Source organism: Aspergillus brasiliensis (genome assembly GCF_001889945.1).
Source record: "Aspergillus brasiliensis CBS 101740 unplaced genomic scaffold ASPBRscaffold_1, whole genome shotgun sequence".
Lineage (NCBI taxonomy): Eukaryota > Fungi > Ascomycota > Eurotiomycetes > Eurotiales > Aspergillaceae > Aspergillus > Aspergillus brasiliensis.
This window is the reverse complement of record NW_027137442.1, coordinates 4323749-4341231: the sequence shown is the minus strand read 5'-3', so window position 1 is coordinate 4341231 and position 17483 is coordinate 4323749. Positions and strand designations below refer to the sequence as shown.

The window sequence follows — 17483 nt, the reverse complement described above, 5'->3', positions numbered from 1 at the left end:
TTCCATCTGGGCCCTCGAAGAATGACTCTATTATTGTAGCATTGGTTTCGTATGGTGACAGGTCTAATGTGCTATGATAGCGCTGCGGTGTCCACTTGTGCAAGAAGGGAGAAATAAAAGGAATAAAAAAGAAGAAAACTCAGAACCCGTCATCTACCCCTCTTGCCTTTTCCTCCTTCACTCTCTCTTCTGTAATGTCCCACCACCAGCTGTGCGGCGCTTCCCGGCTCGAACGAGGTTCGCGACCCGACCGGACAGCCTCGCTCTCATCCCACGGTTTGGGGCTAAGCAGATAGTGCATGTTCTTGACGCTCTCGTCTCGCCAGATCGCATCATGAATCCCCTCCCACCGCATGGTTTTGAGCGCATTGTAGATGTATGGTAGCGCTACCCATCGCCCAAAGAACACATCCGACAGTAGGGACTGGTCGGCGAATTCATAGTTTGAGGTCGCAGATGAGGACAGCTGTGCCAAAATCTTATCATAGACTTCCTGGGACGGATTGACCACCTGGAGACCGCCGTTGGGGATACCCAGCCCGGTCGTGGGTGATGCGCCCTCTGTTTGCGCAACATCCGGGGTGGCATGCTGAGATGTGTATGCACAATTGGATGGAATCCTGACAGTGATGCATTAGTCTTTGATTACTTTGGGGGGAAATTGCGTCCTCGTTGTAGGACTTGGGAATGAAAGATGGGCTGTCCATACCAGTCAGGAGGGTAGTGCGGCTTCTGCAACGGGTTACAGACACAGGCATGACTGGCGGCAAAGACACGGTTCCCCGTCCCAGCCAATGCTGGAGGGTCTAGCTCGAGCTCCATCAGCTCGTCCATATTCCGGAGAATCATCATGTCACTATCCAGCTGCACGACGCGCTCATACTCCACTAGGGAAAAGGGCGTAAGCTTGCTCCAGCAGTCATAGAACCGCACATCATTGACGTAGTCCTTGGGTACGGAAGGCAGCAGATAAGGGACACGCTGCTTCAAGATTCCACGGGCATCGAGAGCAGCATGGCCCTCCGCCGGGAAGGTGTCCGTGTAGAGAGCAATCAGCGGATATTTCGAGCCCACTTTCCGGAGGGAGTACTCCAGGGTCAGCAGCCCCGGTAGGTAGGCAGTATTCGTGATTAGAGTCGTCCATACTGGTACAGGTCAGCTATGAGATGCTCTCAAAGATGTCTAATGCCGTTGACGTGGACAGTAGTACCTTTCGTCGCATCAGTTATGCGGGGAACGCCGGTATTGTGGGCCATGGCCGGAAAATATAGATGCTGAAGAACCGAGTCGCCGAATGAGAGGTTTGTAACGCCGGGATTCGCGCTGGACAGCCGCCTGGGGTAGGTTATGGCGAATTGATACACGCGCTCTTATCTCCGGAGACGAACCTGCCACGCCCAGAATCGCAAGAAGTCAAGAGAGGGGAAGGATGGAGCGAGAGACGTGGGGATGAGGACGCGGTTGATGACTTCGGGTCATCGGGAGCCTCGCATCATTTACGGAAGCCTAACCGGCTTCGTCTTAGCGATATTCACCATCCTTATCTCGATGGTATCATTAGTCAGGGATCGGACATGGAATAATCTCGAAGCTTGAGATATAAATTTACTGCACAGTAGATATACTATCTAGTATCTAGATATATTGCTATCGAAAGAGTGGGCCTGCGGCTGAAGGTGTTCTGCAGAAATGATAAACGAGAAAGTCAAATTAGTCTTTCACCCTGATAACTTTCCACTGCTACCACTACTGTTCTTATCAAACATGTCGAAATTTACCTGCTTAATATAACTAACTAGTACTAACACTATCTAGTAGTAGTACTACTTTCTCACTCTCTGGACAGTTTACTGGCCAGTAGAGCAGAACAAGCTTACTAAGCTACAGTTTATAACTAGCTATGCTCCCCAAAGAAGAGACACACTTTCTATAAGTAGATATCGGTTCTAATATTAAACATGAAACCAAACTAGCATGTACTATTTAAATATAATAGCGTTTCCAAAGTATCTGCATCAGATCCTTACCTGTTCGGGATCCAGGCGGTCAGTCCCGTCCATGGATTCCTTTTGATGCCTGGGGAATTTTGATGGATCTACTTCGACTTTAACTCCGTCCCGAGCCCGGAGAAAGTAAACAACCTCCTTTATCGATTTCATCCTCTGAGATATCGTTCCTGTCGACTTCCATTTACTTTATAGTTCAACATCTTTGGTACTGCTTAGGAGAAGACTGATAAATGCCCGACTGCCTGCGCTCATGACGGAGCGCAGCAACGAGGCGGAGCCTCTCATCCGCGATGGATGGGTGCCGCCGGACTCTCCATCCACCCCTGACGAGCCATTCAAGAGCAGCACATACCTCTTCGTACTAACATTAGCCATGGGCGGGTGAGTACTTATGGCATGAGATTGCTCTGTTGTCTTCATTGACCCGTTGCCTAGTCTCCAGATTGTCTATTCGATCCAGCATTCCAGTGGATCAGTAAGTTGTAAAGCTCAAGAAATCAAGCAAGTTATCAGTAGCTAATTCAGTATCACTTATGCTATAGCCGTATCTTCTATCTCTAGGAATGAGCAAAGCGCTGCTTGCCTTTGTCTGGATTGCAGGGCCCCTTACGGGTACTCTCGTGCAACCTTACATCGGCATCCGAAGTGACAATTGCCGCATCTCCTGGGGCAAGCGAAAGCCGTTTATGGTATTCGGTGGAGTGCTTTTGGCTATCTCTCTGATGGCTCTGGCGTGGGTGCGAGAAATAGTCGGCAGCCTATTCGGCATGTTTGGTCTTGATGCTCAGGCAGCTGAAACCAAAACTGCAGTCATCGTGGCTGCAACGCTTTTAATGTACTGCCAAGACTTTGCCATTAACACCGGTATGATATTCATGCCCTCTTTTGAACATACATCTGACGTCCTGTCACAGTTCAAGCAGCAACCCGGGCTTTCATTGTTGATAACGCCCCGGCTCATCAGCAGGAAGCGGCAAATGCCTGGGCAAGCCGTCACGTCAGTGCAGGGAACATCTTCGGCTTCATCATTGGCGGCTTGAACCTGCCGAGGATCATTCCATTCCTCGGAAATACTCAATTTAAAGGAATCAGCGTAATTGCCAGCTTGTCACTGGCAATTACCCTATCCATTGGTTGCGCTCATATCAAAGAAAAGGATCCACGCATGGAGCCATCTTTATCTGACAGTCTGGGGTTTGTATCAATACTTCAGTCCATTAAAGAGTCCGTTCATCGCCTCCCTTTGCGTATTCGTCAGGTCTATATCATCCAGGCTGCAGCATGGTTCGGGTGGTTCTCGTTCTTGTTCTACGCCACCACTTATATAGGACAGTTATATGTGAACCCCATCTTTGAAAGCCATCAGGATCTATCGGATGATGAAATCAACAAGGCATGGGAGGATGCTACTCGCATCGGTACTTTGGCTCTGCTCGTGAATGCCCTCGTGTCCTTTGCAGCGAGCATTATCCTGCCACTGCTAGTGGTTCCTTCAGAGAAGCAAATGGCAGCTGAAGCGAGCACTAGCTCGAGCAGCTTTCGCTTGAAGTTAAGAATCCCTGGTTTGTCACTACGCCGTACATGGCTTCTCTCGCATTGTCTATTCGCCATCTGCATGTTTAGCACGTTCATGGTCTCTTCCCCAGGACAGGCGGCGGTGATGACTGGAATAGTTGGAATTGCCTGGGCTGTCACAGCGTGGGCGCCATACGCCCTAATCGCGTCTGAGATCGCGCAGGAAGACTCTGGACGATCGGCACATCATCGAGAAAGATCTGACGAAGTAGAAGGGGCAAGCATTCTGCCATATGTTCAGGAATCTGGTGAGCCGAGGGCGAAAGAAAAACCAGTAAACCAAGCTGGTGTCGTTCTTGGTCTACACAATGTCGCTATTTCGTTTCCCCAGATTATATCCAGTGCGATAGGCAGCATCATCTTCAAGGCGCTACAGAAGCCACGAGGAGAGCCTTGGGACACCAGCACAAGCTGGGTCATGAGGCTGGGAGGTTGTGCTGCCATTCTTGCAGCTTTCCTGACAATGGGCTTCCAAGAGCAGTCTAGGAGAAAGTAGGGCGCAAATCGGCCACCGCGCAACTATTTGCCAGCCCTCGAGACCTCACTTGGGACTAGTTTTTACAAATAGATCTTGGTACTCGACTCATCCATTCTTTAAGGCCACCCAAGGCCATCGTGTGCCTGGTTTTGGCAACATCGTAGGGGCACTGGTGCTGGGAGAACTGAAGCAGCTCGTTCTGTTATTGTGATCATGCAAGACGCTGGAAAAGCTCGTGAAGAGAATCTAGGTGCAATCAGCATGCATCCTATTTGCGGAGATGAACCTCGAGGGCGTTCTCTGCCGAAATCAACTCGGATCCTGCGACGACGGCGGTCGATGGTTGGCGGCCGATGCGCTCAGACGCATTAGCGCAGCAGCCCTTCGCCATTCCTCCAACTTACATATCCCAAACCCCCGCCAGAGGTCATGAGCTCGCCTTGGATGTCAGTCAAGAGCACCGTCGCCCGGCTGCTCGCTGGGTTTAGCCTCCGAATGGATGTCTCGTCCACAGTGGCTACCTGGCTCTCTCTCGCCGTTACGGTGGTAGGGCTGGGCTCCATCGTCACCCAGTTTGGGACAATCATCGATCAGACTGACCCTTTTCACACGCTGCGAGATGTACAGCACCTGGGTCGCTGGCGGTTCTGGCAGCCACACGTCCCTTGGTATCGAGTCGTGAAACCCCCTCTTGTCGGGCCTGTCATCAGCGCCAATCTACCATGCGGGCTCTGTGGCAGAAAGACCGTCCATGTCAGTCGACGGCCACTCACGCAACCAACCGGCAAGGCTGCATGGTCCATCCTGCTCAACGTCATTCATCCATTCTCAACGGCGCCCGAAGAGCCCTCCCAGACCGGTTCGTTAGTCTCGTCTGCCAAAATCCCCGTCAAGGCTGAATATGTCGTGACCATCTCCGGAGAACCGCCAGTCCAGCTGCCAACCTGGGATAGCCTCCCTCGCGGCCCTCTCACCAAGCACAAGCTAACCGCTTGCACGGTCATCTCTCGCCCGACCCTCATGGCACTGTTCACTGTGACCAATGCTCGACCCGTCTTTCGACACAGCGGCGCATCTGGCCATCGAGCCGCCTACGCCTCCTACTGTGGACAATGGTACGTCGAATGGCCCATTGGCGACGCCGCACACGTCCACTTCGCGGCACACGATTCGCATACGCTGAACAAAGACGTCTACCCTCCGACCTTTGAAGTGCGCGTCGACCGCTGTCTGCGCATGCTAGCTGGAGTCATCGAAAGCCCCGCGTCCTCTTCACCATTCAAATGCGCCTTTCCCGGCCGCAAAGCATCGGGCAAGTGGATTCTCGAACACATCGTGCGAGGCTTTGGCGGCGCCCACGGCAGCAGACACCTCTACAACATGATTGGAGGCAACGTCAATGAAGTCGATCTTCTATTGATGAAGCCCGTCACCGAGGACAATATAGACTACGGCATATTATCAGAACTAGAATCCACTACTAGTTCCACCACCCTCTCCCTCCCCAGCACCGAATCCAACCCCCGCCACCAAACCACCACCACCCACTCTGTCACCCTCCACATCCCACCCCACGAAGCCACCATCCTCAACACCTGCCTCGATTACCTCCCATGGACCTCCCTTTCATGGTCCATCCACCGTGGCCTCCGAGACATCCTCCTCGCCTTCGCCAGACCCCGCATGAACCACTACCGCGCCCAACTCGCCCATACCCTCCGCACGACCGTCTCCACGCGAGCGGACCAACTCATCGCCCGCGGCTGGGACGCCCAGTTCGTGCACAATGGCAGCATGGCCGACCTAGCCGCGGGTGCCGTGTTAGCCGGGAGCGGCAATTCCGGGGATGCCGTCCGTATCGTCACGGATATAGCGAAGGTAAGGTGTGAAAGTGATGGGCTGGCTGTAGTATCGTTTGATGAGACGATGTTTTGGAGAGTTTCCCCTTCTTCTCAGCTGGTAAAAGAACAACAAGAAGAAGTAGAACAACGAGGAGAGGGTGGTGGTGGTGGTGGTGGTGGTGAAGAGTTAAGTTCCATGGCTGTTGTGGCGTTAGTCAAGTTCTTTGTCTTGGAATGGAGTGTGGAGTTGGATTATCAGATGTATCATGATTTGCCGTTGGAATTGTATCTGGGGTAGTTAATAGATTTCACTTCCTTTCTTTCTTTATGTTAGCTTAGCTGGTTCTTGCTATTGATATGTGGCTGTAGCTGTGCGGTTGTTAGCTTCCTTCATTAGTGTGGAGGAAGTAGAGTGGCCGGTTTACTTCCTAACTACTTACTTGCTTATCGTCTGGTATAGTATGGCATGTACGTACTCTATAGAGCTAGATAGATAGTAAATAGATATAGTAACGAAGGAAGGGTCAGTGGCTTACGTTCATCCAGCGAGCAGTGTTGGTGGTTACTAGTATCAAAATCTATCGACTGGTAGAAGTTGACTGAGGAGGCCATCATACTAACTAGTAGTAGTACTATGTAGAACTACATTTTCAGTTAGCAACTCGAAGGCTACATAACTAGATAGACCCAATACCATGGACTCTATGCGTATGCCTACAGAAGAACTTCTTGTCTGGCTATGGCCGTTCTGCGAGTTTAATATAGCGCAATGCCTCTCAGTATTGAATTCGGAATAGTACAACAGATGCATAGTTTGCATATAGCCCTGAATGGCTATTTCACTGACCCAACGAAACATATACTATACTCAAGAATGGAAGGGGGGCAAAATAAATATAAATAAATAAACAAGCGCTATGCTTCATCACTCGTTCATATTCACGTGCCCATATACAATCACTCACCCACTCACTCTCACTCCCTACGACGCCGATGCCTATGTCAATACTTAATTGCTCTTTGCTGCAGAATAATAGAAAGAGACATAAAGATAGGGACAAGGCCAAGCCCACTACTGGGCTGGCCTATTGGCTGGCCTTTCGGCTCTCGTAATGCCCGCGCAGATCATCTACTTCTTTCTGTAACCGGGTCAAATCGGCCAGGATGTCATGGGCATTCGACGGGTGTGGGACAAACTCGTCCCGTGCTACCGGCGCTACTGGTGCTGGTGCTGGTGCCGTCGTTGTCTCGTCGGCTGGTTTGCCCGATCGGAGACTCTGACCACTGCTGTCATTGCTATGATTGCTGGACCCGCGAGTGCGTCGCGGCGGCGGAGGCGGGGGAAGGGGGTTGTAAAGCGAGGTCCGCTTCGTCGACGATCCTGTTGACGTCGACTGGGGCAATTCTGTGGGCGACACCGGTGCGGCTGCAGAGGGCTCCGGACGCAGGGACGAGGTCGCAGTATGCATGGGCTCCTCGGACGGGGTACTACCCGTGCGGGACTCCCGAGTTCGCGATGGGTTCAAGGACCAGCCGCCTGGACTGGGAGGCGGCGATGATGACGATGACGCTGCACTCGAGTCCTGTGCTACATGGATGGATAAACGTAAGGGGTTGGCTTTAGACATGGTGGTCTTCGACCGTCTCATCTGGCTGTGTCGTCGGCTTAGGGGTGGAGTTGGCGGCCGTTTGTGCTGCGATTGACTTCGACGGAGAGATTCTGTCGGCTGCTCAGTTGATCGCGGCTCGTCTTTTGGCCGTGCGGAGAAATAGTCGGACCCCGATTGGGAGGGCCGGGGCGAGTATGATGGCTCAGATGGGGAGCCATGAAAGGAGAATCGGTTGCTCGTCTTGCCAGGGGTAGTCTGGGTGAGCGATGGTGTGATGCCAGCACTAGGGGTGATCCGTTTCCCATGATGACTCTTCGGCGGAGGCGGAGGTATCCGGTCTCTGTTACCCGGGCGGCTGGCAAGAGGACGTGAACTGGGATCTAATGATGGGGTCAAGCCCGACCCAGCCCGAGTACCTGGACCGGTACGCAGGTCGGATGGCCGCGATACATCCGTGGAGCTGCTGTCGGGCGTCCGGGTGCCTCCGTAGGATGTGGATGAACGCGTCGACACGTTCGAACCAGCTGCGGGCACACTCTCACGAGGAGTAGTGCCGGCTTGTTCCAAATCTGCTAAACGATCATGGGTGCTCCTCTGCGCTGGGAGTGTGATGGCTGCGGGCGGCGCGGATCTCCTGGAGGAGGATAAGGCCGGGTCTGGAACGGTCCTGATCGATGGCTGAGAGCGATCATCGTCCCGGGAAGGTAGGTGAGCGACCTGGTAGGTGCGTTTGGAATCTAAATCATCGATGTCCTCCTGTTCCTCCGTCTCTCCATCGTCATCGGTGGCATACGAGTGCTGGTGGAAGGGATCCGAAACAGACTGGTCATCGGAGGACGCCGTATCGTCGGGGTCCGGGGTCAAGGATGCGGGAGGGGTTCGAGGGACAGAGCGGAAGGAGGTGGAAGGGAAGGTCACGGAGGGAACGGGCTTGGTGGGATACGAGGTGAAGGAGAGCTGAGGCGGAGGCTGAGGCTGAGACTGAGACTGAGGTAAAGGAGCAGAAGCAGCGAAGGTATCTGGGATGGGGGAGGTCAGCATCATGGGTCAGGGACAGCTCCGTCCATCTCGTCCGACCAGCACGCGACGAACGGTGCGCAGGAACCGGAACCGCCGGACGGACTCACTCTCGGGCTTCTTAGGGCGGAAAGGATTTAATCCAGACATCGCGGAGGAGAAGGGCAGCACTGACCATGAGAGCAAGGGAAAGGAGGGAAGGATTGGATGGAAGAGAGAGGGAGGAAGGGAGGAAGAGGGAGAGGGAGAGAGAGAGGGAATGTGTGAGTGAGAAGCAGAGAGGGAAGGGGAGGACCGTTAAAGCAAGCCAACAACACTGGAGAAAAGAGAGAGGCTCTCTTGGCCACAACCTTACTTTTAGTATTGAACTACTACTAGTTAGTTTAGTTCCGGCTTTCACTACAAGATTCATAACTGACATACTGTGAACTACTCGATATGCATAGTATATACGCCAGTCAATAGTTCTGGAACCAACTCTCACATGCTGCATTCTGCCTGGGTCTTGTATGCCCTTCTTCACATCCTCATAGTCCCTTTCACTCCCACACATATTGATAACAAAGAGAAAATGAATAAATAAGGGAAAAAAGAGATAGTAATATCGGGGTTGAGAAAATAAAGAAAAAGTAATAAAAAAAAAAAGACATAGGGATATATATGGTACAGTGAAGAATGGTAGATCGGTAGTAGAAGAATATACCAAGCCACGCGGAACCCGACGGACCCTCCCAATAAACACCTCTTCCAGTTATACAATGAGTTATGAAAAAGAAAAAAAAGAAAAAGGAAAATATCGAATGAACGCGTGCAATCACAAATGGTCGTCACAAGAGTAGCCCTCCCTCGAAGGTATTCAATGCCCGAGGAAGCCTGGGTATCAACTCGCCCGTGTATCACGAAAACAATGTCCGCCCGTCGGTCTTCCCCCCCTTCTCCTCCCTTTCCCAACCATGCGAAAGAAATCAAATGTAATCTCTTGTTTTCTTTCCGTAGTCTATCGTCGTCGTCTTAGCTTTCCTCATAAACATGCCACTCTTCGTTGCCGAAGAATGCTTGCGCCAGCCCCTTGCCACTTTCTGTCGGTTGGCTGAACGCCACCTGCTCCTTGGGGATTTCCATCCCATAGATGAAGTTGCTCACCACGCAGTCTAACAGGTCCATGGCAATGCCTTTCCGGCGCGAAGATCCCGACGTCCATATGCGCGAGATGCCCACAATGGCCGGATGCCGTTCCTCGCCCACCGTAACCGACGAGTCCGGTCCATTGCCCGAGACGGCCGACTTCTTGACCGGCCGCGACTCCCAGATCCGCTCCGTCAAGCATGCTCCTACACACCGGCTATCCTTCATGTGCAAAAACACCTTGTACCGGTCCACTTTCTCCGGTACTCCGTCCTGTTGCAGATGCTTGGGCGCCTCCGTCTGACTCCACAGGATCTCGTCCTCGATCGTCGGGGACGACAGCTCCTTGCAAATCACCTCCAGCACCTTCTTCGCCTGGTTCTTTGCGGTCGGCGATGCCTTGCGATCCACAATGACCACATATCCCTCGTCAAACCGTGTAGCTTCGTAGACCCAGCGTGATGCGTTGGCCCGCATGAAGGCCTTCCCCAGATCTACCCCTGTGGAGTTCATGTCGTGAAATTTCTTATGCAATGCCGCATCCTCCGTGTTCGACGGCACGTATTCCATGCCACAAGTTGCACACGTCCTCCGTACTTCGTGGCCCAGGTCGATCTGCATCTGCTTCAGGACGGGCGGCTGCTGCGGCTGCGGCGCTTTCTTCTTGGGCGGATCCACGGAGGCGCGCACGCTATTGGAGTTGACCTCGGTGAGTGGGGTGCCATTGGTGGTGCCGTTCGTAGTGCCATTCGTAGTGCCGTTTGTAGTGCCGTTCGTAACGGGGGGCCCATTGTTGGCATCCTTGGTGGCGGACTGTTTACGCTTCAAAAAGGCAAACGTGGGTTTCCGCGTGTTGGCGGGAGGGGGGCTTAATCGCGGCGGGGGAGAAGATGGGGGCGTCGACAGGTCATCCTCCTGTGTGCCTTCGGAGAGAAGAATAGAATTGCGACGCGACGGACTAGACATGATGGCGGCGGAAGACTCGCGGATGGCATATTGGATGCTATTTTCGGCTTCGTCGGAATCATTGCCGGATTGAACGCGTCGTTTTTTGGCGGCAGGCCGTTGGTCATCGTCATAGACGCGCCAAAGTGGCCGTCCGTAAGTTTTCATCATAAGACCTCTGCGTGGGGGGAAAAGAGAGGGGAGCGTGTTAGTTTGAGTGGCGGCAACCAAGGGATAAGGGAATTAAAGGAGCAGGGGCATGATTTCAGAACGTACCGCTTGAATGAGTTTGTCACAGTCCACGGCATCTCCCTTTCTGATGTACCAGAGGCATTCAAGCGAGGTGAAACATTTATGGCAGTGGTGTTTTCTAGAAGGAAGAGAAGGTGGAAAGGAGAGAGCGAGGATGAAGAAGAAGAAATAGATAGAAGCAGGGAGAGCCGATCGATGATGCAGTGGAATGAGCTGCCTGACGGAATGCCAGGAAATTATTATGGATTGGGAAGGGCGGATTTGGCGGTCGCCGATCGACGGGAAACGCGTGAGAATCACTGGGCTAAACCACATTCAGTCATATTGCTGCCTTTTATCCACCTGAGTCCGTTCCCTGCTCACCTTCTTATACTTGGGTGGACTGCTGAAATTCGCAGCTGATGAATGATGATGGTGATGGTGATGATGTGAATAATCAGCACAAGGCAACAGATATTCCCTTTTTATATTTGATATTCCCGGATCAGCAAGCTCTAAGCTGATGATGATGAAGATGATGATGACACCTCTGCTGCTCCCCCCCACATCCCAACTATATAGTAGACACTAACAATGATGAAAATAACCCACGGTGGCGTTGTGTCCGCAGGATGCAAAGGAGTCATGAATGAATGAGGTGCATTTAAAATCACCAACCGCCCCCGAAAAGTGAAGTACTTCACAAGGTGATACGTGTGGAACACCAGTCACTGGCAGCCAAAGAGATTTGGGGCAGATGAAGGTTCAAATCACAAACGCCCAAGCTGCCACTGGTCGAAAGAGAGCGAAAGACAAGAGAGAGAGAGAGAGAGAAAGAGCCACCGGCTTACTTTATGAGTAGGTTTCCAAGTCGATGAATGCTGTGCCATCCTCAGTTGCCGTCCCGAACTTCGCCTCCTTATATCATGAGCCCCCAACCAACCAAACTCTTTGGTGCAACACCACTCAGGTTGGCCCGACTCCTGGTAGTGGACTCCGTATGTATGAACAAGTCGGTGGCAGCTGAGGTGGCCGGCCTCGTCACTTCATCGTTTACCCTCTCCAGGTGATGATGTACAAGGTAAAATAAAAAAAAAATGATTCATCCCATTTTCCGTTTGTGCATCTCCCCGTTCGTCTTTCTTTAGTATACACTTACTTTGTACGCAAAAGTACGCCCACACGTTCACACACACAATGAATCCATCGTTAACAGTGATGGTGTGATGCAAATTTCAGCAATTCTCTTTCTCTCTTGGATTTTCTATCTTTCCTTTTTCTGGACCTTCGCTCCCCCAACCTCGCCCTTGCTGAACAACCGAACCAACACTGATGCCTTACTGGGCCACAGTCATGTTCTGGCATCGCCTTGCCGGCATTGACTTGCAGCTCGGGTCCTCAGCTTTGTCCCGGGATTGGATCTAATGGCTACACAGGGATCCCGGTTGATCTTGATCTACTTGCATCTATTGCCTTCCCTCCCCCGTCTCTGTGTCTGTCGCTCTTGTCTCCGTCTCTCTGAAAATGGCTATGTGATCCATTCTTGGGCAGCTCCCGGCCAGCTGTCACACCACATGGGGAGGTGGTGGTTGTTCTTCCGTCCTTACATGATGTGTCTTTATATGTCATCGCAACCTAGACTATCTAACAAATCAGCCAACGACCCAGAGCAAGTCACTGACAGCCAGATCGAAAAGGCCGATCGTGAGGACCGATCATGGGAACGCGGATCATCTATCCAAGTAACTTATTTGCTTTTTCCCCTTTCATCACTGTCCCTCAATTCAAGGCAAGACTTATCACCTCTCGCCTCCCGTCCTGTGAGGGGGTTTGCCAGTGAGTGGCAGATCTGAACCCTCTGGGTTCTTTCTTTCGTTTGAACCTGTACGATGACTTACATTTCTCTATTCCCCCCCCCCCCCCCCCCCCCCCCAAAGTGATTAGATAGATAGCACAACTGCACCTGCTGCGCACCCCAGCCAAGGAGATGAAGCCAGATCAGCTGTAGATGGACAGATCCCGAGGCGGGGCATTACCACCGGCTTTCCATCAAACGACTGTACAAACTGGTTGAATGTTAGTGCGACAAGCTACTACCGTCGGTAGGACATGCTGTCTATCCTGGGGGGTACTGGGGGCACTCAGTGGCCCGACAGTCACGTCCTCTGTGCAACCGGGAGGGTTACACTCCAGGGTACTCTGTACGAGGGCATCTTCCGCACAGGTAGGCATGGGCCAGGCATTCGGAAATACTGCCATGGTGGGGGTTAACCCGACAGATGCGTGATGGGAAGCTCAAAAGGTGATGTGAGAAAAGAGGCGGGGAGGGAAGAAGTGAGTTTGCGAGCCGTCGGAGTCTTACATCTGAGTAAGACACGAGGTAAGACAATCAACTAAGTAGTTAGCTACTTAGTTAATATATTTGGTTATTCGGTCTGGAGGAGTAACTAGTAAATTCGTTGACGGGTTTTGAGATCAGGAACCAAGCCAGTAATCCGTCTAGTGATCCGAGTACGAGAGAGACAGTGGGTAGTTACTACTCCGTACTCCCTACGCTAACTAACTACTCAGCTAATCACAAGTCAAACCCCGAGTCGGAGAAGCTAACGAGGCTGACGGATGCGAGTTTTGGCGTGAAGAAAAGCAAAGCAGGCCAATGATGGCAGGGAGAGGAAGGCGCCGGTCAAATGCATTGCTGATCGGAGATTACTTGATAACCTCTGGTCATTGGACCGAAGCCATGATCTAGTTGAGACTTTGGTTCCATGAAAAGGAATCCGTCAATGCATGTGGATGGCTCCGGGGGAGACACTACTACTCAGACCCCGGGGGCACATCCTACAACTAAGTAGTTCATCCATTGGGACTGTTTCCTCACAACACAGTACTATCCCAGTAAATCAATAAAAAAATGTCTAGATGGAGCTGTTTACATGTCTATATATACCATTGTAGATAGCTTGCTTTGAAGGTCGGTGAACCGAGAAATGACTCCAGCAAGAGAGTTTGGAACCAAGACGAGTTTTCTGCAATGTTTTTCCATCCCGAAACTCCGCCGGGGCGGCCAGCCCCCAAAGCCGCCAATGGATTAAGTGAGTTAGTTACTAGTTGACTTCCCCGGCGCTGCTGCTAAGTTCCTTTCAGTGCGTCTTTCTGCCCTCGGGGACTTTTCGATTTGATTTTTCGCCCAAAAGAAAGGCATCCTTCACACCCTCATTTCTTCATTCTCCAAGTGAGGGGAACCTGCAGAGTGATAACGTGAGAAGACACTGACAGAGAATTAGAAGGAAGGGGCCAGAAAATCAATTAAAAAAAGAAAACGCAGACAAGCTATTGCTTTGCTGCTCACACCATCGTTTTTATTATAAACTCCCGTTGAGCCTAGCCTCTTCTCCATCGCCGCCTTCTGTTCCAATCTTTTTTTTTCCCTCCCATCGTGTTCTTCCTCTCTTCCTCTTTTCTCCCTTCCCTGACCTCCGCTGCGAATTTAATTCCTCGTTAATCACCACAAGCAACATCTCAGACGAGGAAAATAGTTGCAGGTACCATCCAAGGATAGGAAGAAGGCTCTGCTTCGGGATTGATTCAATCTTGCACCATCACCCATCAATCAATTCGCATCATGTCGGACGCTATCCAGGTTGCCGGGAAGAGAAAGCGTGCCAGTACGTGTGCTCCCTCCAATTGCATTTATTAACCCGCGGTTCGCTCTGCAATCCTTTCCTCCTACTGCTTTTCCTGCTTTCCCTGCCTTTTTCTCCCCCCAACATCATTCAGCCCTGTTCCTATGTCCGGCCGGTGACAACTCGTGCCTGTCCCCGCCTGAGTTTTCTTATCGCCAACGCGGGAGATCAACATTCCTCTTTTTTCTCTTCTTTCTTACTTTTTCTTCACGGCTTGGCTTTCTTTGTCTTACGCAAACTCATCATCCATCTTCGGATGGGTTGATTCTCTGCATCGCTATTTTTCTTGTAACATTGTTTGTCCATCTCACAACTATCGTTTTTTCCTATTCTGCTCTCTGTGATACGCCTGTCTGTCGCATCGCCCAGTGTCCAGCTCCATCTTAGCTTCAACATCCTCAACCGACCGCGGGGATCTGTCTTTCTTGCTATCACCATTAGATATGGTTGCTGACTCGGTCAAACCTGCAGGGACGCAATCCTGCCCGCCTCCCGAATTGCCCCAGCTCGTTGCTGAACAGCACACCCCCATCCCCGCTCATGACAAAGAGACTCAGCGTCTGATTGTCGTTCTCTCCCATGCCAGCTTGGAAACCTATAAAGCTTCCAGCGGACGCAATGGTTCGGGTCGTGATGAGAAGTACTCCCTGCTCAACAGCGATGAACACATTGGTGTCATGCGTAAGATGAACCGGGACATCAGCGAGGCCCGCCCGGATATCACACATCAGGTTGGTGGCTCCGTTGTCGATGGTCAACAATGGCTTGGTGATTTGTTGCTGATGATGGAATCTCCTTAGTGTCTGCTCACCCTGCTCGACTCTCCCGTGAACAAGGCGGGCAAGCTGCAAATCTTCATCCACACTGCCAAGGGCGTCTTGATCGAAGTGAACCCTAGCGTGCGCATTCCTCGTACGTTCAAGCGATTCGCCGGTTTGATGGTGCAGCTGCTGCACCGCCTCTCTATCCGCTCCACCAACTCTCAGGAGAAGCTCCTGAAGGTCATCAAGAACCCCATCACCGACCACCTGCCCCCCAACTGCCGCAAGGTGACCCTCAGTTTCGAAGCCCCCGTGGTGCGCACCCGCGACTACATTGAATCGCTGGGCCCCAAGGAGAGCGTCTGTATTTTCGTGGGTGCCATGGCCAAGGGCCACGATGACTTTGCCGACTCCTTCAAGGACGACACGATTTCCATCAGCAATTACAGCTTGAGTGCCAGTGTCGCATGCAGCAAGTTCTGCCATGCCGCCGAGGAGGTGTGGGACATTGTCTGAGCGCAGAGCCGCGGACGCTCCTATCCCGCTTCTCAGGAATGGCCAAAGCTTGACGAGGTGACGAATTTCCTTGCGCCAATAACATCTGAAATGGTACGATCGAGAAACGGTTCAGCGGGTCCTAGCTCGGGGACGAATCTGTCTTCCGCGCGCTGTTCGCGTATTTTCTCTGCCTAGGTGTATTTGCATCGCTTGCTGTTCTCTGCACGTCTTGATGGGTTTTCGTGTCTGTTTTCTCGCGCCTCGCGTCGCGGTCGCCGCTTGACTGCTGGATGCGACTATCTGACTATCTGGAAAGTTCAGATCACCTCATTTATTTGGGCCTCGTGGATGAACTGGCAGGCCCTCTTTACTTCGGCGGGCCTGCGCCGGTGGGTGGGTGTCACGGCACGGGCCCACCGGTCCCCAGTTTCTTCTGATAGATCCCTCTGTTTTGAGTTCTGCAGGTTCGAATGCCTCGACGAGGATCTGGGTTTTTTTTACCAAATATCTTAGGTGGGTGTGATCTATTAATTGTAATCTGCAACGCCCGATCCGGGGGTTGTAACCCTGTTGCAGTCTCGCATGCGAGATTCTATCTATATAGCAACACGAATACACCAGATACATTTACCATCGAGGCACAACCATGGACACGGAGGTCTGACACCCGCCGTTCAGCCCCTGCCCAGATACTCGATCCTACTTCCTCCTCCCCCTTTGTCTTCCCTCACAGACTTTGTTGGTCCCAACTGGTCCTCTAACTGGATCACTAGTATCTATCTAGTAGAAGAGTAGTTGTCAGCAGTAGAAGATCCCAGCAGTACATGCTGTAGCCACAGGAAAGGGACTCATTGGAGTTCCGGAATCCAGATGGAAGACGGTGGCCCTTGCGCCGGTGACGTTCACATAGTGAAGGCGCCAATTAGCCAATTGGCCGGACGACTCAAGCCCCTCGGACCATTGAGGATGTTCGGAATCATCTGGAGGCACGACAGTGTCCGTAGAAGCAGGAAAGAAGCAGAACAAGTGGGAAAAAGCCAGCGGACAGAAGGGAGGGAGGGGCAGCACACGATGAGGGGTGGAGGTGGATTTGTGCCTGAGGCCGACAAGCCAGTGTCCTCTCTCCTCTCCGACTTCTGGTTCACTACTCTCTTCTCGCTCTCGCTCTCTCTATACTTCCCATCCTTCCTCCATCGTCTTCTTTCTCCCTTCCTTCTCGAAAGGGAGATGATAATCCTGACCATCGCTGACTCACACCTTCAAAGCTCAAAGAATTTGTCAGGGGAGACTTTGTTAGCTCCCAAAGTAGCAGCAATATTCTACTAGTTCCGGTTTGTTTGACTCCTTCGATGGGCAGGTCAATCGGGTGGTCCCGGTGGCTGGGGACGGGGTCTCCTGTTCGACGTGGCATGCAGCCATCGCAGCAAGTGGATCGCCGACTGGGTTCGAATGGATAAACTCCGTACATGAAACCAATGGAGCATTTCAGTCATCCACCTAGTCATTTGACGACGCTACAAACGCCGATGATGCTGTTGGCTGATGAGCCATTCCCTCCTCTTCCGGTGACAAACGGGTATCTCCGTATACAACTATACACCACCAACTCTATGATGACTGAATGATGGTGATGCTTACCTCCCTTTCTTCGTCATTTCCCGGGAGGAAGAAACAGAAATCTTGATTCTAGATGCTCCTATACGGAATATA

General features: G+C 51.9%; 8 protein-coding genes across 8 annotated transcripts; 4 read left to right on the top strand and 4 right to left on the bottom strand.

Annotated features, from left to right (window-relative positions):
• Window positions 1-139: 139 nt before the first annotated feature.
• ASPBRDRAFT_113548 (glycosyltransferase family 8 protein) lies at window positions 140-1256 on the bottom strand (the record flags this gene model as incomplete). The annotated part of the gene is made up of 3 exons (XM_067616750.1): window positions 140-620; window positions 710-1145; window positions 1211-1256. 3 exons carry the CDS (start codon window positions 1254-1256, stop codon window positions 140-142), a joined length of 963 nt encoding a protein of 320 aa, XP_067485590.1.
• Window positions 1257-2259: 1003 nt separating this feature from the next.
• On the top strand, window positions 2260-4080 carry ASPBRDRAFT_25927 (putative sucrose transporter; the record flags this gene model as incomplete). The annotated part of the gene is made up of 4 exons (XM_067622220.1): window positions 2260-2390; window positions 2445-2484; window positions 2552-2873; window positions 2924-4080. The coding sequence occupies 4 exons, from the start codon at window positions 2260-2262 to the stop codon at window positions 4078-4080; spliced, it is 1650 nt and encodes a 549-aa protein (XP_067485589.1).
• A 390-nt stretch (window positions 4081-4470) lies between these two features.
• On the top strand, window positions 4471-6280 carry ASPBRDRAFT_37568 (uncharacterized protein). The gene has a single exon (XM_067623757.1). It carries the CDS (start codon window positions 4558-4560, stop codon window positions 6199-6201), a length of 1644 nt encoding a protein of 547 aa, XP_067485588.1. The 5' UTR covers window positions 4471-4557; the 3' UTR covers window positions 6202-6280.
• Window positions 6281-6643: 363 nt separating this feature from the next.
• On the bottom strand, window positions 6644-8826 carry ASPBRDRAFT_37565 (uncharacterized protein). The gene has a single exon (XM_067623756.1). It carries the CDS (start codon window positions 8552-8554, stop codon window positions 6989-6991), a length of 1566 nt encoding a protein of 521 aa, XP_067485587.1. The 5' UTR covers window positions 8555-8826; the 3' UTR covers window positions 6644-6988.
• A 284-nt stretch (window positions 8827-9110) lies between these two features.
• Window positions 9111-11094, bottom strand: ASPBRDRAFT_267127 (ESCO family N-acetyltransferase). Its single transcript, XM_067622297.1, has 2 exons — window positions 10877-11094; window positions 9111-10778 (listed from the first exon to the last, which is right to left on the bottom strand). Exons 1-2 carry the CDS (start codon window positions 10906-10908, stop codon window positions 9542-9544), a joined length of 1269 nt encoding a protein of 422 aa, XP_067485586.1. The 5' UTR covers window positions 10909-11094; the 3' UTR covers window positions 9111-9541.
• A 987-nt stretch (window positions 11095-12081) lies between these two features.
• ASPBRDRAFT_71511 (uncharacterized protein) lies at window positions 12082-13600 on the top strand (the record flags this gene model as incomplete). Its single annotated transcript, XM_067629133.1, has 7 exons — window positions 12082-12186; window positions 12221-12316; window positions 12502-12573; window positions 12621-12667; window positions 12780-12911; window positions 12988-13097; window positions 13484-13600. Exons 1-7 carry the CDS (start codon window positions 12164-12166, stop codon window positions 13598-13600), a joined length of 597 nt encoding a protein of 198 aa, XP_067485585.1. The 5' UTR covers window positions 12082-12163.
• An 853-nt stretch (window positions 13601-14453) lies between these two features.
• Window positions 14454-15791, top strand: ASPBRDRAFT_51089 (18S rRNA pseudouridine methyltransferase; the record flags this gene model as incomplete). Its single annotated transcript, XM_067626667.1, has 3 exons — window positions 14454-14496; window positions 14986-15245; window positions 15315-15791. The coding sequence occupies 3 exons, from the start codon at window positions 14454-14456 to the stop codon at window positions 15789-15791; spliced, it is 780 nt and encodes a 259-aa protein (XP_067485584.1).
• A 722-nt stretch (window positions 15792-16513) lies between these two features.
• On the bottom strand, window positions 16514-17324 carry ASPBRDRAFT_267049 (uncharacterized protein). The gene is made up of 2 exons (XM_067622295.1): window positions 16844-17324; window positions 16514-16553 (listed from the first exon to the last, which is right to left on the bottom strand). Exon 1 carries the CDS (start codon window positions 17239-17241, stop codon window positions 16918-16920), a length of 324 nt encoding a protein of 107 aa, XP_067485583.1. The 5' UTR covers window positions 17242-17324; the 3' UTR covers window positions 16514-16553; window positions 16844-16917.
• Between the last annotated feature and the right edge of the window lie 159 nt (window positions 17325-17483).

Excerpts from the sequence above, each read along its gene's own strand:
- ASPBRDRAFT_267127 (XM_067622297.1), bottom strand. The coding sequence starts at position 10,908 with ATGCCGTGGACTGTGACAAACTCATTCAAGCG. Across the intron at positions 10,779-10,876 it reads GTGACAAACTCATTCAAGCG|AGGTCTTATGATGAAAACTT; the intron begins GTACGTTCTGAA and ends CCCCCCACGCAG.
- ASPBRDRAFT_37565 (XM_067623756.1), bottom strand. The coding sequence starts at position 8,554 with ATGCTGACCTCCCCCATCCCAGATACCTTCGCTGCTTCTGCTCCTTTA.
- ASPBRDRAFT_267049 (XM_067622295.1), bottom strand. The coding sequence starts at position 17,241 with ATGTACGGAGTTTATCCATTCGAACCCAGTCGGCGATCCACTTGCTGC.
- ASPBRDRAFT_37568 (XM_067623757.1), top strand. The coding sequence starts at position 4,558 with ATGGATGTCTCGTCCACAGTGGCTACCTGGCTCTCTCTCGCCGTTACG.